This window comes from Mycteria americana, chromosome 3, assembly GCF_035582795.1.
Source record: "Mycteria americana isolate JAX WOST 10 ecotype Jacksonville Zoo and Gardens chromosome 3, USCA_MyAme_1.0, whole genome shotgun sequence".
Lineage (NCBI taxonomy): Eukaryota > Metazoa > Chordata > Aves > Ciconiiformes > Ciconiidae > Mycteria > Mycteria americana.
The window spans coordinates 131,597,232-131,616,988 of NC_134367.1; the positions used below are offsets into that span (position 1 = coordinate 131,597,232).

Below are 19,757 nucleotides of genomic sequence, written 5' to 3' on the forward strand. Positions count from 1 at the left end.
ATGAGGTTCATTTACTTTTCTGCTAAATGAACTAACTTTTGGGATATGTAGTTAGTCATGAAGCCTGTTATAAAAAATTGGAATAATTTTAATATCACTTCCAAAGCTAAGACAGCAAAAAGGATCTTGACCAAGATGTACTTGAGACTACAAATCCCTCTTCCTGATTTCTGAAAAGGCTACAGACAATCTGCTACTATTAAGTGCCTTTATGCATGCCACTAACCAGCTTTCAAGAAGAGTTTTGGCTTCCAGAGTGTGCTCAACAAAAGACACTTAAGTAAGCTACAACTCTATGAGATGCTAGTGATTCCCACCATCAGAAGAAAGTGTTTAAGAGAAAAACACTACACACTTTTTTTCATTTTGCTTCAGGATACAAATAACTAAACCCTTTTTGAGGGAAAAAAAAAAAAAAAGATAAATATGTAAAGCGTATTTCAGAAAGCAATCCAGTTCTTCCAGAGGAGAGGGCGACGCCAGCTATGCCAACCCAAGAAGGAGCCAGACTGACAAACACCCACTGTCTTCTCCCTGTGCCATTGCTGTTTTGATGGCAGAGTCGCTGGACAGAGTACCAAAACCTTTCTAACACCTCTCAAAGGTGCAGCCATTTTGGAAAGGAGGAGGACTTACAGAGGCAATCAAATAGCTCTGTAGGCAAAACCTTTGAGCATCGTGCCTACATTAAGTTTAAAATCTGTTTTATATTGACAGTTTCCACAGCTATGCAGGTACTCTTCCTGTGCCGGATGCTGGTTTTTATACTGAAACCCTCATATGCATGTAAACCCTGTGTTGCCCTCAATCTTGAATCCTGCACCTTCTGATGCCCTGAGCATCAGCAGATGGTGGGAAAGTTTCTGAACAGAGTGCTCTGCCCAATACCTGGTATTGTGAAATCCATTTATGCCCATACTCACAGATTTACCCTTTTGCAGGTTCCCTTCACACGCCTGTTTGGACAGATCCTGGCGCCCAATCAAGAGACAAACTGCTTCTGGCCAGTCTGAGGCAGGCTGCTCTCGGCAATAATATATTGCATCTCTAATAGGAAGAGCTACACCGAAGGGGAGAGACTCCAGATCTCTTAAGGTGAAACCTTAAAATTAATGAGGAAAAAAACAGTTTTATCAAAACCAGATAAAGTGTATTTCATATTACACAAGCACAAGATTGTTACTTATGATTGTTACCATTTTGCACAATGATAAAAGCTGCTCTTACCAACGTTAGTCATCCAAATAACTAACTTTTCAGCCAGGCTGGAAACAGATGTGCTGTGTCTGAAACTGCGTCTGTAAAATAAAGGGGAATAAAGGAGAAGTCAATAAAAGCTAGTCCAAAAGTCAGCAGAAAGTCAAAAACCCGAGTTTAAAATAACAGTAAAAAAACCCATACCGATTGTCATCCTGTTCTATTTGGTGTTTTCGTTGTCCTAGGAAAGAGAAGGCCACATTACTTTCACATTCTCCAAGCAAAAGGACAGCACATAACAAACACAAGACACTAGGAGATACTGCAATGGCATCAAAGCATCATTACCTGATGTAATCTTGTACAAATAATGGGAGGCTTCGTTAGATACAGCGCTCTCATCACCAAGTATATACAGAGCCACACTCTGGACAGGAAAGAGACACCGTAATACAAAGTCACTTAGTGCGCAGATATTGCTATACTGCCTGTCAAAACAGGCAGAAGATAGCTTTAATAACTTAAACAGTGGGACGGGTTTATTATGAAAACTCTGTTAGTAAAAGGAGATTGAAACAATTGAAGCAAGTAACAAACTTTTATGCTTCAAGTTTCTATCTTGAAGTTTGGAAAAAATAAATCCCGAAACAATTAACTGAATTTTCCCTAATAATTGTTTCAAAGGTAAAAACAAAGAGATATGCTAAACATAAAAACATGTTCCTAGTCATCTTTCCCACGTTTCTCACATTTCATTTAACTTCTCCTGCAAAACACACACATCTTCTACAGACAGCATTTTTCACTCCGTTTCCTCCACATCTTGAATATTGGCTACTTTGTGAAGGCTCTGACTGAAAAGTTGTTCCCCATTCAACGCAGAGTCCACTTCAGCTATCTAGCCAACAACCTCAAAGTGATCTGTCACCCTATTTACTTTTTGATACTGCCAGACAAGCTGGCATGCCAAAGGCAAAAGTCACAGGTAAAAATCTGGTGTTTTTCATTAAGATCTTCTGATAAGATACACCGCCGACATGCCAGCTCTGACCTCTGCATCAGCAAGTCAGGCGGAGGTAGGAGAAAAGACAGAGTTGGAAAGACACAGGCGATAGCCTGAGGGAAAGGCTACAGTTCTTCAGAGCTTGAATGCAGAGGCAAATTTTAAGTGAAAGCATCAGCACTTTAAACAGTCTCAGTGCTGCTGCTTCAACCCTCCACGCTCTGAAGCAGAGGACAGGCTGACTCCTGGCAGCTCATATCAGGGACTCTGCAACTCATCTTGGATGCTTGGGTCAGAGCAGAGTCCCTCCTCCCCGTTTTTCCTCTTCATCCACCTCAGGCTCAACACCTCTGCTCCAAACCCTGTATCGGCAGGTTTTCTCCATAAATGCTTTGTGAATAAGCAAGCAAGGCTGACGAGGCGATAACATCAGCACTCATAACTACTCATGCAACTAAATATTTATGTTGATACATGCCCAAGAAGAAAGTCGGGAAATTCTCACTCACAAAATACAGTTAACTTTGAGTTACATTATTACTTTGCACATGCCACTACTGCAAACCACAAAAAAAAACATAAGCAGTGAAGCATAGGCTACTCACTCTGCACTCACGAGCTCTCCTTCCCAACCTCAAATACCTCCTCCCACCTGCTAAAACTCATCCAACACCCTTCAGTAATATTAAAGTAATAAAAGAGAAGAGGGGACTCAGCGGGATTTCTCTCTGCTAAACACATATTATTCCCCCTGTGGTGAGGCTGACACTGCACAGTTTACTATACTGCAGGGGATACTCAAGAGAATTTCATGCAGACAGATGAGGTCTATGTAGTATGGAGCAGCAACACTTGGAGACGCTTAAGTCTGCGAACAGTACAGCTACAGCAGGGTTACTTATCACAGGCTCGGTACCCCTCCAGTATGCCCCCGTTGCTCCTCACAGGACAACTCAACCCTCTGTTATTTGACTTCCCATTGGGGATGCTTCACTCGCAGGAAATTAAGCAGCTGGGGCAAACCCTGGCCACAGTGCTGCTACACTGACAGAATAAAGCACGTCCTTTTTGCCAAAGTACGTACCAGTACTACCAGTTTGCTCCTTTCACAGATTCCTGGTAAGTAAGGATAAGGCTGCACCCCTTCTCCCTTCAGACAGGAACTCAGCCACTGAAAGATACTTGGAGGCTCAGCAGAAAAAAACGAGGGATGGTGCATGAAACCTGTTTGGACTTAATCATATGAACAGCAATGACACTGAGTTCATGGCAAATGCACAAAAATTCTCCACTATTCCCAAAGCAAACCCTACGGTACTTCTTTTAACAACAAAAATATAGTATTTCCCCAAAACGTTACAGATCACATCTCCCTCCTGTTAGATGGAAGTTTAAGGCTAGACAGTAATGACAACTTGAGACATCTACCCGTCTTTCAAGAACAAAAATTATCTCAGCCCATGGTGAAAAGGAGTAAGTATAATGAGTAATTCTCAAAAACCTCACTGGAACAGTCTTGTAGTTCAACAACATTAAATTGTTTAAGTGAGAAGACAACCTAACTACAACCTCTTTGCCTTCCCTGTCCACAAGCATGAGCAGCAAAGCCTGAGCAATGCTAGGAGATTTTTTTTTTGGTCAGAGAAACCGTAGTTTATCATACCTGACTAGTACATTTCAGCTGGTAGGACACTAAACAGGTGCACAGACAAGATATGACCTTATTTTAACTTCAAGTTTTGCGATTTTAGCTCTGATTTAGTTTTTATGAACTATAAACTGAGAGCCTGCCAGCCTAGCAATACTTTTCCACAAGAAAGGCACATCTCACTACCAGGCTTTTCCACAGTTGTCTGCTAAGATTTCTCAGCCAGCCTAAGCTGGGAGTTTGCCAAGGCGAAACCATCATTCCCTCCCAAGTCCTTGTTCTGCGGAGTGTCCCATGAGGCACTGGAGGCACCAGCTCATGTATATTATGCTAATTTCACTCCAGTCTTCTTAGGAGACTGTTAAAAACAAAGGAACAAGGCAGCCTCAGCACTGTGAGCACAGTTTTGCATATTGCGATTAAGTCCTGACCAGCTTTAAAGGGAACAGTTACCAAGACGCTCAGTATTAAGAGATGATTTGCACATCATTATCACTGAATATTCAGCTTTGCAAAGCCTTAAACTCACCTTGATCAATTACGCAAGTCTGTCTGGAGGTTTTTACGAGGGCTGGATAGTCTCTGTAGTAATAATCTATATAAGCTTCAAGTTTTAAGTCCCTAGAATGAGAGAAGGATGAATCACATTAGAAGAGGAGGGGGAGGGGGGGAACACGCTACCTTCCTACATTTCTGTGACATTTTCTATTGAGTTTTTTTAATGTTTGTGTACGCACTAGATAGAAGGAGGGAAGTTGTGACTTCCTTAACTAAAGACCACTCATGGGCACTGCCCATTTCCTAAGCAGTGAATCTGCATGTTTAAATTTCCCCCGGTGCATTTCTCTTCAGCTGTCATTCCGCTTTGTCCCACACCACCACCTAAGGTGTGACCACTGTCACTACAGTTTCTTCCAAATTCCAACTGTTAAAGGTAGACAACCTGCTGGGTTATCTGCAAGACATGAATGCATGCAACAGCTGCCAGCCTCAAGACACACAGTCTTTCATTTCAGACTTGCTTCTCGTTGGCATGATAGAATACAGGCCAGGCCAATCTCTTCCACACTAGGGACTGGATGCCAATTCTGGGAACCATTTAGCCAGCCAGCTATAGTAGGTGCTACTGGGGAAGAATCTATAGCCATAGAAAAAATTTGGCAGAAATAGCAAATACAACTCAGGGAGACGTTACTGGGCCTTTTACTTAAACATATATCTGTATGTATCTATCTATATGCATGCGATGCAACTTGAAGGTGGTTGTGGAAGTCCTGAAAATGCAGTCACTGGCTGCAGCGAAGGTGACACAACAAACAAGAATATTTGACAGATCTCACGAGCTGAGCTGTGGCAAAAACACGAGCTGCAGCACCTAAGATTTGTGAATCACACTGATTGATGTTGGGAAGTGGCCAGAACCATATAAGAGATTTGCTACAGCAAATATCTTTAAGCACAGTAAGGTTTTAAACATTCATTTGTTTTCTTCAAAGACATGAAAAGTCCGCTCCACTTTGGGCAATCCCCAAATTCCCCATAAAAATAATACACACCCGTCATCCAGAGACACTGCATGATATATAGTATCTGCAATTTGTCAGTTGGGCATACCTGGCCAGCTGAACCAGAAGAACAACAAGCGACCGAATTCCTTCTCCCATTAGACTATTCAGTTTGAGCTCCTCGTAGATGAGATGAAGAACAAAGAAAATAGCAGGAATATGGGTGAAAAGGAGCGTTGAGGAATCCAAACTGAGTGTCTGTGAAAAGTCATCCTTCGGAGCCAAAACTTCCAGAGGGTCCAGTCGCAAAGCTTTGGCAACAGGATGAGACTCAAAATTCCTATGGTAATCAGAGCTCAAGAGATATTCCCAGTCCTAGACCAAACAGAGAAGAGGCAGAGGTTCCACCGTGAACATAACCTTCCAGCAAGATAACTCCAAAGCACTGTTAGAGAGGAGGTTTTTTCCCCATAAATGAATACAAATGTGATTGCTGCATGGTAAATGTGCTGCACAAACCCTGCAAGCCACAGAGATTCAATTGTTAAGTTTCATCCTTTTTTTTTTCCTCCCCTGTTGTGCATAAAAGAATGAAAGCCTTATATTTAAGAGAACAAGACAAAAGAAAGCCAAGAGTGCCTTCTTTGCACCCATACTCTGTGCATGAGACCTCACTGAGTATTTATGCAATCCACCTAGTGCTGCCAGCCTCCTTTGTACCTCCCCTGCCACAGCACATCAGGCACTAGATCCTGACCTTTGTTCCACGTAGACGGTAGTCCGTAACCCCATGGGCTCACTGAGCTGTCAACCCACAAAAAGTTAATAGCACACCTGGACCACCACAGCTTGTAAGCCTCTTATGATGGAACGATAGTAAGCCTCATCCACTTTACTGTTTGACTATGTGAAAACTTCCTATTCCGGTCTAGGCAAAACCCAGTGAATCAATCTTAAACACCCACTAAATTTGGTGAAAATCAGCGCATTCAGTGAGGTATGTAATTTGATGCTCCCATCTTGCTAAAGGTGCTGAGTAGCCGTGGGAGTGAGACAACTTCATTTTAAAGGGATGAAGCATCTAGGAGAGATCTGACATTGTCAGGAGACTATCTGGGATTGCTTTGTGATCCATATTAAATTCATTCCTGAGTCCAACCTATTTCTCTGGAAGCGAGAACCCTGACAAGCAAGGTCACACAATGCAGCCACTGCACAGGGCAAAATAACTTTTCTTCCCCCAAAGGCTTGTAATCTCAGATGAGCTCAGACAAAATGTACTACTCAGAGGGTGTTTCCTCTGGTTTGCCTTAAAAACAAACAAACAAACAAACAAAACAAACAACAAAAACCCAAAACAAAACAACAAACCACAAACCAACCAAACAACCCCCCCAAGGTTCTTATTTATAAAAGAAAATGATTTCTTACTTCATCTGACCCTGTTTCTGATGGTCTAGCCTTCTTTGGAGCAATAACTGGTGAAAGTGATCCTTCAAAATCAAGCTGCAAGAAATAAAAAGATCAGAAGTAGCTCAGTATTGAAATTCCCAAGGTTGCAGAAGTGAATCACCAATCATAACATCCGAATTCAAACCAAGCATTACATGACATTGCTTTAGGTGCTTCTATACTTCGCTTTCATATAAAACATATACTTCAATTAGATTATTCTATATAGAGCTAGTTATTCTAGTGTACAGTGCATGATTTCACAGTTTGACTGCCTAACATCTGGTATTTACTAGGACAGAGGAAATACTGTGGATGAGCTAATGCTAGTAATGTAGATATACTGTAATTGCTTTCATTTCAGTTATACACACATCCTTACTGTTTTTTTTTTTTCCTGCAAGTACTGTACTTGCTAGCAGGAAACCCACTTACAGAAAACTCCAAATACATTCAGTAAAATAGTTGGGAAAAAATAGAACTTTAAACATGTAATTCAAAAACTATGTGGAAAACCCCCTTTAGGAAACAGGAATCCGAGTTGTAATCTGCATTTCTAGTGAAAACAGGCTTAATAAAGATTAGGTGAATTAAATCCTTAATGCATCAGTGTTAGTCATGAAACAGAGTAAAATCTTCATAATCTATTTTTATTTGACCAAGACAGTTGGTGTTAAATACCTTATAAATATATTTCATGATAAACACAGACTACAAGGGTACACCTGAAATTTAGAAGTATAAAATTGATTTGATGGCATCTTGTCATTTAAGACAAGATACAATCTATTTCTGACTTCAGGGTGTCTCTAACCATTTTGAACCTTGAAGAATTCTCAGTAGCGTTAATGTAAGCTAGGAAAACAACCATCTGAGATTGCTTACATTACGCGTCCAGGACAGTCTCTCTGTGTTGTAACCCATCATATTCATGAGACATGTTACAAATAAATTCCATTCTGAGTGATAGCTTGGTCCTCCCGGAGCATTATAAGCATTGTACCACTTGACAAGCATCTGTACCGCTATCTCCTTGGGCAGGATAGCTTTGATGCCTTGCAGACATCTTTTCACTGTTGGGAAAAAAGAAAAAGAAAAAAAAAAGTAGGTGTGTTTTGCATCTTACCTCCTGGTACTCCTTCCAATCATGCTATAAATCTCTACAGTTCTTGGACCTCCTTTTAACTCTCTGGCAACTCTTTCAATAAAAGCCACACCACACAACATCCAACAGCTGCTCCTTTAGTTCAGGTTAAGCACAGCCCCTCTAATTCACCACACAAAGGTGGAAAAAAATTCCTTTTTGCTCGTTACTGAAACCAGCTTGTGTCTGAACTGGCATCTCAGCCCTTCCTCAAGCAAGAACATACACAATAGTAAAGAGCAAAGCAACCTAAAGAACAAAGGAAGTTTTAAGAGTGCAGCGGGTGAAGCACTAAAAGCAACAGAACACACCTAAATAAATGGCAGCAGCTCTAGAAGGCAAGTTAATAGAGCTTGGAATACATGGTACTGAATCATTACAGTCTAAGCTATGCACAGACTACTTAAAAAATGAACCCTCAAAAATTGTGGAACGTATTTCATGTGATGGATTCTGAATCATACCTAGTTCTGAAGTGGCGATTTCAGGAATTGTAATCCGAACCATTGTATTATTGCTGAGTTCCTGGAAAAAAATAAAAAGGTAAGAGTCAAATTATGAAATGCATGAAGTAAAGCCAGGGTCCTTTTCTATCAACTCAGAACTCATTTATGTATTAGGCATATTCCTAATTCCTGGCTATTTGCTACACTAAAGATTTGCAACCTCAGATGCTAGCTCCATGAAACACTTAAAATAGATCTTGAGCTGCATCACTTGAGGGAATCAATTAAATTCTGTGACTTCTAGAGTATTCTACAGAGAGAAAAATGTGGAGCCACCAATGCAGGCGTGATATTTTGCTGATAATCAGGAGCGGCTAGCAATGTCTTGCTATGCAGTAGAAGTAAACTTGACCCTCACTTTGCTTTGCTAACAAAGCGTTGACTCAAATTACAGGATAATACCTACTAAAGTTACTCTGTTGTGGACAGGATCTCTCAGAGCATGAATGAAAGTCCCAAGCTGCTGAAAAGTACAGTCTTCAACATAAGTCGAGTCATGAAGTTTGGAAGAATCCCTTAGCTCTGGAACTGGTGACAGAAGCACACCCTGAAAAGTGGTAAAAGTGATTGCTTAGAATTGAAATAAAAGGATCTGAGCAAAGGACAGCTAAAATTTCAAAATACTTACTAGAACATTAAGAATAGCAAACAACTATAAATACCTTTCCAATCTCTGCCTCAGACCTTTTACAGAAATCATAAATAAATAAATAGGGCAGCACTAAATAGATCTTATTTAAACACTGTTTATTCAGGGGCTCTACAGCAGAAAAATAAAAGATTTAGCTCCAAAAGATACCTTTAAAGTTAAAATCAACCGATCATTTGAAGCTGTTACAACTAAACCCTTTCCAAGGCAGGACTTCTTTTCCTCTTACCTCTTCTAGAGGCCCCAGATGCTTATTCAAAGGCTTGGATGGAGTGCTGACACTATCCAAGGGAGTACTTGGCCGAGGCATTTGGTTGGACATTGTCAAGGATGGAGCAGGCAGCCCGGGAATAAAAACCTTCCCCACCTTTTGGTAAACAATATATAGGAAAACAAATAGTTGGTTTTCATGCCTGTGCTTCCATGAGCTTGCTTACATATACAGACATTATCAGATTTTAATATCTTAAAGGAAAAGTTTTCAGAAAACTGGGTACGCACTTAAACTAAAGTGTCTGAAGAGATTAAGGATTACTTCAGGTAATTACTTTCTTCAGATGGCGACACACTAAAAAAGCTACCATATATGGTCAGTAGTGTACATCCGTGCTACAGGTCTACTCCCACTAAAAGTTCTAGCAGGGCTTCACTGAGAAAGCTCTACTTTCAGAAAGTATACTTTTTTTTAAATATACATACATATATGTATATACACACATGCACACAAACACGCACACACACACGTACAAATTGCTATGTCCAAGGTTTCTGCATACACAGAGAGAACATAGTGCATCTCTACAGAATTTAAGAAAAAGTTTTAATTATTTTGGATGAATCATGTCCATCCTAATAACAGCCCTTTGTGAAGCAAAATAATTTGACATCTAAAACTATCTGGCATGCTACAGAGAAGTTTGAAAGATTTTTGTTCAGGAATAATTCTTATTTTCCATATTCTTGAAGTTTTCTTTCTTTAAAAGCATTGTATTACTTTAGTATTTTACCATCGCTGAAAATAAGCTCAGGAGATTATTTAGTTGTACCACAAGGTGCCACTGATTCTTCAGAACGACCTTTCCAGCACTGCACAGAAACTACCCTTGGTACATGAGCACAGCCACCTTCCCAAGCAAGTCGCAAGCAAGCAGCAGCCTACGGTAGCTTAAAATGATCCCTTGTAAGGTATGCTGCACACGGGATCCCTCTGTACAGCCCGGTTTGTAATCAAAGATTCAAACATTTATTTTGGGATAGGAAAACTGTTACTTACCCGAACCACTCCAGAATAAAGCACTAGATTTCCACTGCCTTCCAGAACCAGCAGCGTATCAATGCCCTGTGAAAATCAAGCAGAATATTCAGCTTCTTGTATTTAAGTAAAGAGACAACAGGTGGACAATGCAAGTGACAAAGCAGGACACGCCTCAAAAGTCCACACAGAGGTACGTACCTGCACTGGAGCTGCATCCTTTGCTTGAATATTGGTAACAGAACCAAAGATCAGCTGCGACTTATCGTTGGTCTCTTGAAACTTCACACACCTAGAGATTTGAGAAAACAACAGGAAACATGAAAGGATTGTCCTATCTGTTGTTACAGAGAGAAGACAGAAAATTAAAACCATGTTGCGTGGTGCAGTTACTTTTATTGTGGTATACCTGGTTGCTTCCTCCTTCCTTTGCTTGTTTTGCCCTGCTAGTCAACTTATTTTTACTCTACCAGTCTAATGAAAACCCCCAATGCACTTCTAAACGGTAAAGATGAGGATAAAGAAGAATATCATTCAAATTACAGTGAACATTGTTTCGCGACTTCAGTTTTATTTAAATAGCCCAAATCACCTATGCCACCACAGTTAAAAACATGTCAGATAAGAGCCAGTGATGTACCACATATTGTCATAACAGATTCCACGAGCTGGAGGAATAAGTAAGTTAAAACCCATATCTAGCCGGTAATTTCTAGAGTGCTCCTCTTTCTTCACCTGTCCCCAAGATAGGGATGCTCACCGCAGCTGGAGCTGGGATTCCACTAAAAAGCACAAGAACTTCTGCCCACAAAGGTCAGTGGTAATAAACACTTTCGATGCTTGGGAATTCTTCTCTCTGTAAAAGAGACACAATGATCAGCACACTGTTTGGTCTACCATAAAAATTTTAGTGAAGGAAAGAAAACACAGTGCCCACAAGCTGTAGGGTCACACTGGACTTCAATTAGCAGTGCATCAAGCTGCCAGAACGCACCAGTCTCAGTTTCAGTCATTACTCTTGAAATTGATTTTCCAGCACTCCAATCTTCACATTCCCCACTTTTTGGCATGCACAGCCCCACTTTTTAGCATGCACAGTCCCACTTTTTAGCATGCACGTGCTATTTGGCTTTGTTCTCCTGTTCAATCTTAGGTTTTATGCTGTGTTTTGCCCCTTTTGATGGTAACACAGAAAGAGATACTCCCCCTAGAAGATCCAAAAAACCCCAAAGCAACGATCAGGTTAGAACCTACTTTGCTTTAGAGATCTCATTAAACCATTCCCCAGCTCAGACAGCTATAGATAACACAGCAGGTAAAACTGTTCCAAGTGCCCAATTCCCTTTTCAAGATAGCCGCACACTTAGCGAGCATTATTTTTCCAAAAAATTCGGAAGTGCAGGTCCACACATCTATTTTAAGGCAGCATCATTTGCAGAAAGCACACACTAAAATAAGCTGTTCTTTCACTTTATTCCCCCGTCCCCAGTGGAAATCCAGAACTTCTCACATCCCAACACAAGCACCTAACCTCATGTTTGTGACTGTTTCCGTCCACAGATGATCTATACACAGCTCAGGAACAATTGGTTCAGTTTCTGGTATGAGGAAGGAATCACTGGAAGTGCTGTTTGGCGAATGGGTAATACTGTGCCTCTTCGGTGACTGAGCATTACTGGAAAAGTTGAACCTCTGCACTCCTGAGAAAGAATGCACTCCCAGGGCAGGGGAATGAGAGCGGCTGCAAGCAAAGACATAAGACACTACTGAAGAGTGGATTTACGAAGTCAGGTACAGAATCCCTGTTAATCCAGGGACAGAGACACTGGTAGAGACTTTAAAAAACAACACACAACCAAAACCACCCTAAACCAGTAGCTAGTTCAGTATTAGCTTCCTTTAGCAATACACCCTAGCACAGGAAAACATTTCTCTAATTAATCTCCAATCATCTCTGTCAGAATCCAATAGATGAGATTTCAAAAGTAAGAAAACCAACATTGAGTTGCATGGTCCATTCCATCACAAATCTCTCCCAACCTGTTCCCTCTAAATATGGCTTTCTTCAGAAAAGCTGACTGAAAACACGCCTGGGACTCAAAAGACCTGCAGACAGTCCCTGACTCCACTACAGACTGCTGTGTGATGACAGAACAGCCTCTTTGGCTCCTGCACACCAATTACCCTCTTGTGCTATAGGGATAATAGCATACCAAGCGTCAAAAGGGCATTTCAGACGCTGTAACAGAGGAGGCACCTGCACCTTAGACAGACAAACTTGTAACAGTAGAGAAAGACAGACGGCAATCCCAGATGTGCATCCTATTCTACAGCTCGTATTCTTTGGTATCATCTGTCTATGCATCGTGTTCAGCACCCACCTCAAAGCAGCCATGTTGGAGATAGACGGCGAGCGGGACTGCATGCTGGGCGATGACACTGATCTGCTCTGGCTGTGGATAGACGAGTAGTTCTGGAAAGGGGAGCCCACAGGAGAGTCTCCTTTTGAGAGGCTTCTGAGATGAGCGGTCAAAGAGCTGCTCGTGGCCACGTGCTGTGGTGTGCCCATCTGCTCCGAGAACTTCAGCACCGTGTTCTGCTCCTGGGAGAGAAAACAGACAGTCAGCACGTGGGCAAGAGTGGCCAGGAAGATGATCAAATAGCTTGTTTCATCAGTCAGGTGTCAAAAATTTATGCCTAGGTAGGTGCTCAGCCTAAGAAGTTATTCCTACCAACCACGCTCTCTCACTCCCTGTCGCAGAAACTACTCCTATGGTTTTCAGGGCACTAAGTTGTTTGTCACTTTTCTTACAGAACACAACAGGTTAAGCAGAGTCAAAACCTTCTAGTACAACGTAAGGAACAGCACGATAAGCACAGTATACTTCGTGACCATCACCACCACGTGATCTCCCTGACTGGGGGACAGGCAAATACATGAAAGAACCTATTTAAAAAAAAAAAAAAACAAAACAAAAAACAAACACCAAACCACAAAACAAACCAGACCCCACACCAACAAACATCTTACTCTCTTATAAATAAAATAAAATCACAAATACCAGGCATTTCTAACACACACAGCCATAAGGGCATGTAAACACACACACAAATTGTTGATAATGATATTTAGTCAACAACGAATTTGTACCTCTGGCTTTACTCTCCGAAGAGCCCAAACAGTATGTAAACTCTGCACAGTATCATAGGTCATCACAATGGAAGGTTCAGCATTGAGAAACACAATCCTCAAGGTGTAATCAGCAACGTACTGCACTCTAGCAGAACCAAACACGCCTGCTAAAGAAGCAGTTAACTTCAGTTAAGGCGAAAGCACCATTTCTACAGCAGTGTTATCAGTTACAGGGTTAGCATTTTTCATACTCTCTTTCTTCCACAATCTGGGTTTCCTTCCTGAACAGTTTCCCTGTTCATGAAGCAGCTAAAACACCCCACTTCTGATTTCTTGAAAGAGTGATTATTTGCAAATTTTGTAATACAGAAGACAATCAAGTGACACATTAAGCGTTTGATACTATACTGATGGACTCCAAGTGATACATCTAAAGACGTAAACTTACCTCCAGACTTACAGACAAGAGGTGTTATCTCATCTAATGGGTGTAGCATGCTGAACATAGTAGGCAAAGGTTCTCTAGAAAGAAAACAAACAGAGCATTTTCAAAACACAAATGCTAACAAGCATAATTGTTCTCTCTTGTAGCTGGTACATGTGCTGCAATCCCAAAACAGCCCCTCAGACCTTAACAAATCAGAGCCTGAAATCTAACAGTAGGGACATACATTCCGTTCACAGAAGCTTGTTGGATTAACTGAGTAGAGTCAAAGGCTGGTGTATCAAACAGGATGATTAGGTCTTGTTTTACATCTCAGAGCACTTGAGAATGACCCCACCTGGTGGCCACACGACAGACTTTGGCTGGCCTGAGTGAAGAGAGCTGGCACCAGCTGAGTGAGAAGGAGTAGGAAGAAGAGAAAGCCCTTAACCCAGGCTCAACTTAAGAGTTTAGATTCCACAGCTCCCAGATCCCGGACAAGTAGACAGCCATCAGGTCATTTGTATCCATCACAGAGCAGCAATCAAGCCACCCATCTGCTGTGGCAGTAGCACAAGGAAGAATTTTCACAAAAAGCCAGCTTGAGTAGGGTCAATCATGATTTTTGCAATGCACCCTCCTGAACATTTTCTGGACCTCTATTCCTAATCCCGACTCTTCTGAAGACTAGAGAATCACAAGTGCCTGGAATGGACACATAAAGCCCAAGAGAGAGCGAGTGGCTGTATTAAAGCTGCTCATCAGCACACCATCCAACTCCTTACTCTGCTTCTCAGCGGTATGCCCAGCCACAGAGCACAGGGTCTATGATCCTCACCAAACAGGTAACAGGATGCTCCATACATTTAAAGCATCCTGCAGCTGAGAGAAGACGTCTCAATGACAATTAGTCAGTGAATCTGAGCCTGGAACCAATTCCCAGGACAAACCTTAATGAAATCAGGCTAGTAACATCCATATTGTGCCTCCCATATCCTACTCCCAGCATCACCACTCCCAACTAGTTCTTAACACGCTATCAGAGGAATATCATGGATTGTCAGTATTCAGCCCCTTCCTGCTATTTCCTGGTGTTTCACCCGATTTCACCTGTCCGCGTCACAAACACACAGATCCTTTCGTTATTGCTCTTCAGCTCTTGCACTCCTGTGTTAGATTAGCAAACAGTCTAAAAGGGAACAATCAAAGCATTACATACCTGGGTGGACTTGGAGGTACTTCATGCGAAGAACTGCTGCGCTCAAATAACAAACCATATTTTGTTGGCCAGACGTTTGCAACCTATAAAAAAAGTTACAAATATATTTTATGACCAAAGGAAAAAAAAAAATCAAGTACTTACTATATTATGTTTCATATTTGAGTATCTCCTTATAGCAAAATAAGATGTTTAGGCCTTTTCTTGAGAGAAGGGTAATGTAAATCGGAGCAGGTTCTCAGACTACAAAGTGGTCATACCCATACTTTCCCACGTCTTACACTTGGCTGCCACTACTTCCAGAAGCATTCAGTGCCCTAACCACAGAGCTGCGCTTTCATCAGCTTTGTCGCTTTCACCCACGGAGCGAAGAACTCGGGCAGCCACCACTGGCAGTGTTTTACGCACACCTCCCCGCTCCAACACAGCGTGCAACCAGATAACAAGCCCATTTGTGGACAAAGAAAGTACAGCGCTTACCTGAAAAGGCAAAGCGGCAATGTAATCCTTTCCCTCTATGCTATGCACATTTATACAGGAATTCTGCAATATGCAGATACATTTCTCTACTATTTCCTCACTGTCTGAAACTGGGGAAAAAAAAGAAAAAAAAACACACAGTAAAGTTTCTCTCTTTCCTTAAACGTTCTCTCTACACAAAATGTAAACTTGAGGAGGAGTAGCTGTCTTAACATAGCAAGTCTTGATGACTAAACTTATCATGCCAAGAGAGCTGAACTCAAAACATTTGTCCGGCATTACAGTCAACAGAAAACTTACCATCAGCTTTTTCAGATTTTTCCTGGGGTATAGTGAAGTCGCACCATAAGGCCTAAAATGAAATACAGTAGAATTATTTCTGAAGAAGGAGCTGATGCTGCTACACAATGTCATCTTTCCATATCTTCCCAAATAACCCCACCTCAGAACACTGTTTGAAAACAGTCGGCGAGTATTTTTTAGCTAACGCGCATTCATTCAGTTGCCACCTTTCCCCGTTTTCACACCTGCAGAACGGGGCTGTCGACAGTGAAAGCCTTATAAACGGTAGACGCTTGGTTTTTACTTCCTTTGCTCCAGATGACCATATTGCTGGCCACATACAGCTCTTCATCGTAGTCCACTTCTTCCCCGACATCACTGACGCCTTTCCTCAACTGCCAACTTTCCTGAAAAACAAGATTTTTATTTTTTTTTTTAAGGAAAAGTTACAAGACCTGCCGGTGTGCTCACAACAGCCGGTCACCGCTCAGCACTCATGGTTTGCCCAATTTATTCAGGAAGCCAGAAAGCCAGGCCAAGGCCCTCGCTGCCTCCTACCCGCTGCCGCTCGTGGATCGTCACCTCGCGGAGGGACCCCACCAGGCCGGCCGCCCCGTCGGAGGAGCAGAGCTCGGAGGCGGGCTGCAGCCGCCGCAGCTGGAGGGTGAGGGCGCTGGGGTGGCGCCGGCAGTGCTCGCGGCCCCGGGGGGCGAACTCCTGCAGGTCGCCGGCCGCAATCATCGTCGCCCTCTCGTCAGAGTGGTCCGACATGGGGGCCCGATATCCTCATTATTTCTGGGACGGACGCACACCCGCCGCGACCGGGCTCCGGCTCCCGCGCCGCCCGGGGGCCACGCGGGAAGCGGCAGCGCGGCTGGGGCGAGCGCGGACGCCGGCGGCGGCGGCTCCTCACACGGGCGCGGCCATCTTGTCGCTCCCGCCCTGCCCCGCGGCGCCGCGCGGGGGACGCCGGGAGGGAAATGGCGGAGGGTGGCGGCGGCCGCGGCCCGCGCCGTCCCCGCAGGGGCCTCACGCCGGGCCCGAGGGCGGTTGGTGGTGTCTGCTGAGGGGAACCCTGCTCAGAATGCTGTTTGGGGGTGGTACGGCCACACTGATCTTTAAAACAGAACCGCTGGTGTGTGGGTGCGGTCCAGGCCCCCGGCAGCCCGGTGCCTCCCCCTGGCAGAAGAGTGCTTTGCGTACCGTGCCACCTCAGCCCCCTGCGCGCCCGTCCCTTTCCCACCTCCCAAGGCAACTTTCCTCATAAACTTGGACCTGTCTCACCCCTCACGAACCGAGTTGTCACTCTGTGCCTTCTCTTTGGACTGCAGCCAGCAAACAGCCAAAGGACTGTCCTGTAAATCCCTTGAGGCCTGCGACAAAATCCCCCCTTACAGCCAGGCCTGTATTTCTGCAGTTAAAATACTTTAACAGCCTCTACAGTGATGCTTCAACGTCTTTTTGCTTTAAGGTGTGCAAGTTTATGCGGTGTGGAATTCATTTACCTGTACAGTTTGAGCAGTATGTATGAGCAGTTACTTTCCAAAGGCAAGCATGGTGCTTAGGAAACAGAAAACGCAATATATGTTAGGCCATTGCATAGGACTGGCAGTGCTTCCCAGACCCTGTCACTCTGCAGTCGTCAACAGGCCTGCTGTACAACCCTCTTCACAAAATGTCAGATGCTCGCGTGGCATGGATTAGCACAACTCGTCGGAAGGCTGGGCTCCACTGACTTAACACCAGCTAAACACCCAGCTCCTGATGTGCCGGTGGTCAGTGCCCGAGGCGGCTGTTCTCCTTTCTTGAGTGCAGAGGTTGTATCATCCACCATCCCTCCTGAGCGGGTGCAGGGACAGCCTGCACCACTTGTAAAGGCTAAGGCTGAGGGTGCCGAAACCTTCGCAGCTGCATCTCTGACTACCAGCACTAGGTGTCAGGCAGTTAGCCTGGCTTTTATGATGAGAACCGCCAGATTTTGCCAAAGGAATGACGCCTTGACGTGCATTTTTGTATAATCAAATGTCACCCATGTGTAATTGGGCCATTTGGGTTCCAGCGTCTGCTGTTCCGCCTTGGTTGTGGTGTCACAGCAAAACGTGCAGAATTAGTGCTCCGGGATGTCCTCAGCTGCCAAAATCTGGTGGGACAATCAGATTATTTTTATTCTTTTAAGAACAAGTTTCACTGATGAGATCAGCAGCGTGCTGTTAATCTGCCCATCTTGCAGGCGCTGTAGCACACACAGGCATCTGTACCACGCGGACGTGTTGGCAGTAAGCAAGCTTATCCTGCGGTCGTTTCAACCATTCGTACGTTGCAAAATGAGCTCTTTTCTTTACCTCTCACCTAGTTGCTCACCTAAACAAGAGGGTGTTGCTGGCTACAGATCACAGCCAGTTACTAGCTTTCAGCGTAGCGCCGTTCCTGCAACAGCGTACTTTCTCCATTTGCGTCCAAGTAGCATACCAGAAAATGCCTTTTTTTTTTTTTTTAATTAGCACCTGTGGTGTGAAGCACAAAAGGAGCCTGTGTTTGTCTGACAGGCAATAATAACAGAACAAAACCTGTATGAAATACCCTGATGGGAACTGGAAGGGTAGCGCATTCTGATGAGGATGATTTTTTTTCAAGAAATTAGTTTCACATGAGAAATCAAAGCAGGAGGGAGAAGCTGATGAAGAGCTGAAAGCGTATTTGAAACCGTGGTTCCAGCGTGTGATTTGGGGAATCCTTGGTTCAAGTCATGACAATAAGGACTATCGTTTTCTCAGAAATGAGAAGAAGCCTGCTGGGGAAAGCCGGGTTTAAGAGAAGCAAGAATTCACCAAGCTGCAGAGTGCTTTCAAATTGTACCACAGCTCCTGGCAGGAAGACAACCGGAAGAAATGGTAGCCTGGATCTACAGATCCAGCCAGGGACCAAATTTCCATATGGAGACAAATGGAGGTATTTACACAAATAACACTGTGAAATACAAACAGCAAATTTGTGGGCAAGTAAGAATGCCCGGGGCTCAAAACAAGGAAGGTTCAAGCCAGCGTCCAACCTTTGGAGGTGGCTTTCTGCTTTTGCGAAATAATTTGCAGACCAGGAGAAATTGTCCTCGGAAGAAACAGCTGAGCCAAGGGACAGAATGTGCCTGGTAAGAGACGTAGCGTGTACCACGTGCCCAAAGAAAGCAGCACAAGAAAAAAAGGCTTTTTAGTAGCACCACAAAATGTTCAGTTTTCTCTGCAAATTGTTTGCGAGCTGCATCCTGTGGCCGGGGTATAACATTTAACACAAACGGGCCATCTGCCTTGAGCTAAAAACATGTTGCCAAGAGAGTTTGGTGTTTCAAAGAACAGGAGCCCCTGCAAATAAAAATAAAAATAGACACAAAGAGGAAGCAGAAATAAAGGAAAGAAGAGGTTTAGCAAAATGAAAATAAAAATACAGAAATAGCAAAGGGGGAATCTCAGCAGATAAAAGTCCAAAGCCCGATTGCCGAGTGCCATTTCTGCTAAATGGTCTGATTTCACGAGTATTACATTGCCTCCAAAGTCTCTGAATAGTCTTCTGAAGAAATGGTGTCAATGCTCTGAAGTGAAACTGCAAAAAACCTAAAGGGTCAAATTCAGGCAGTTCAGGTTCAGGTCAGGTTCCAGCCTGGCACCGCAACGCTCCGGGGTGCCTCTGGGAGCACCTAAAGCACTTGCTGGGATCCTGCTAAAAGAAAGCTGAGAATACCTGTGGAGCTGCTGATGTTATCGGAAGGGGATTATAACTTCTCAGGCAGGCAGGAGAAGCCCGTGATGATAAAGACAGGCATCTTCTGCTCACGAGCAGGACTCTGCGTGCATACGTATACAAAGACAGCA

At 43.4% G+C, this 19,757-nt stretch overlaps 1 protein-coding gene across 4 annotated transcripts in view; it reads right to left on the reverse strand.

Moving 5' to 3' along the window:
• The window catches only part of ANAPC1 (anaphase promoting complex subunit 1), a 34,586-nt gene extending 17,750 nt beyond the window's left edge, over positions 1-16,836 (reverse strand). For 2 of the 4 annotated variants that reach the window (XM_075497072.1, XM_075497076.1), the window contains exons 1-24: positions 16,453-16,836; positions 16,140-16,301; positions 15,913-15,964; positions 15,613-15,722; positions 15,133-15,215; positions 13,938-14,011; positions 13,508-13,656; positions 12,738-12,958; positions 11,888-12,097; positions 11,117-11,212; positions 10,558-10,648; positions 10,378-10,443; positions 9,334-9,471; positions 8,862-9,002; positions 8,414-8,474; positions 7,691-7,878; positions 6,785-6,859; positions 5,463-5,728; positions 4,378-4,469; positions 3,285-3,433; positions 1,546-1,624; positions 1,402-1,438; positions 1,228-1,298; positions 924-1,102 (exon numbers count right to left, since the gene is read on the reverse strand). In XM_075497072.1, the coding sequence (XP_075353187.1) occupies positions 924-1,102; positions 1,228-1,298; positions 1,402-1,438; positions 1,546-1,624; positions 3,285-3,433; positions 4,378-4,469; positions 5,463-5,728; positions 6,785-6,859; positions 7,691-7,878; positions 8,414-8,474; positions 8,862-9,002; positions 9,334-9,471; positions 10,378-10,443; positions 10,558-10,648; positions 11,117-11,212; positions 11,888-12,097; positions 12,738-12,958; positions 13,508-13,656; positions 13,938-14,011; positions 15,133-15,215; positions 15,613-15,722; positions 15,913-15,964; positions 16,140-16,301; positions 16,453-16,665 (3,003 nt within the window). In that variant the 5' untranslated portion in view covers positions 16,666-16,836. The remainder of the gene's footprint in view (positions 1-923; positions 1,103-1,227; positions 1,299-1,401; positions 1,439-1,545; positions 1,625-3,284; positions 3,434-4,377; positions 4,470-5,462; positions 5,729-6,784; positions 6,860-7,690; positions 7,879-8,413; positions 8,475-8,861; positions 9,003-9,333; positions 9,472-10,377; positions 10,444-10,557; positions 10,649-11,116; positions 11,213-11,887; positions 12,098-12,737; positions 12,959-13,507; positions 13,657-13,937; positions 14,012-15,132; positions 15,216-15,612; positions 15,723-15,912; positions 15,965-16,139; positions 16,302-16,452) is intronic. The other 2 variants (XM_075497075.1, XM_075497074.1) reach the window with 2 other exon arrangements.
• Between the last annotated feature and the right edge of the window lie 2,921 nt (positions 16,837-19,757).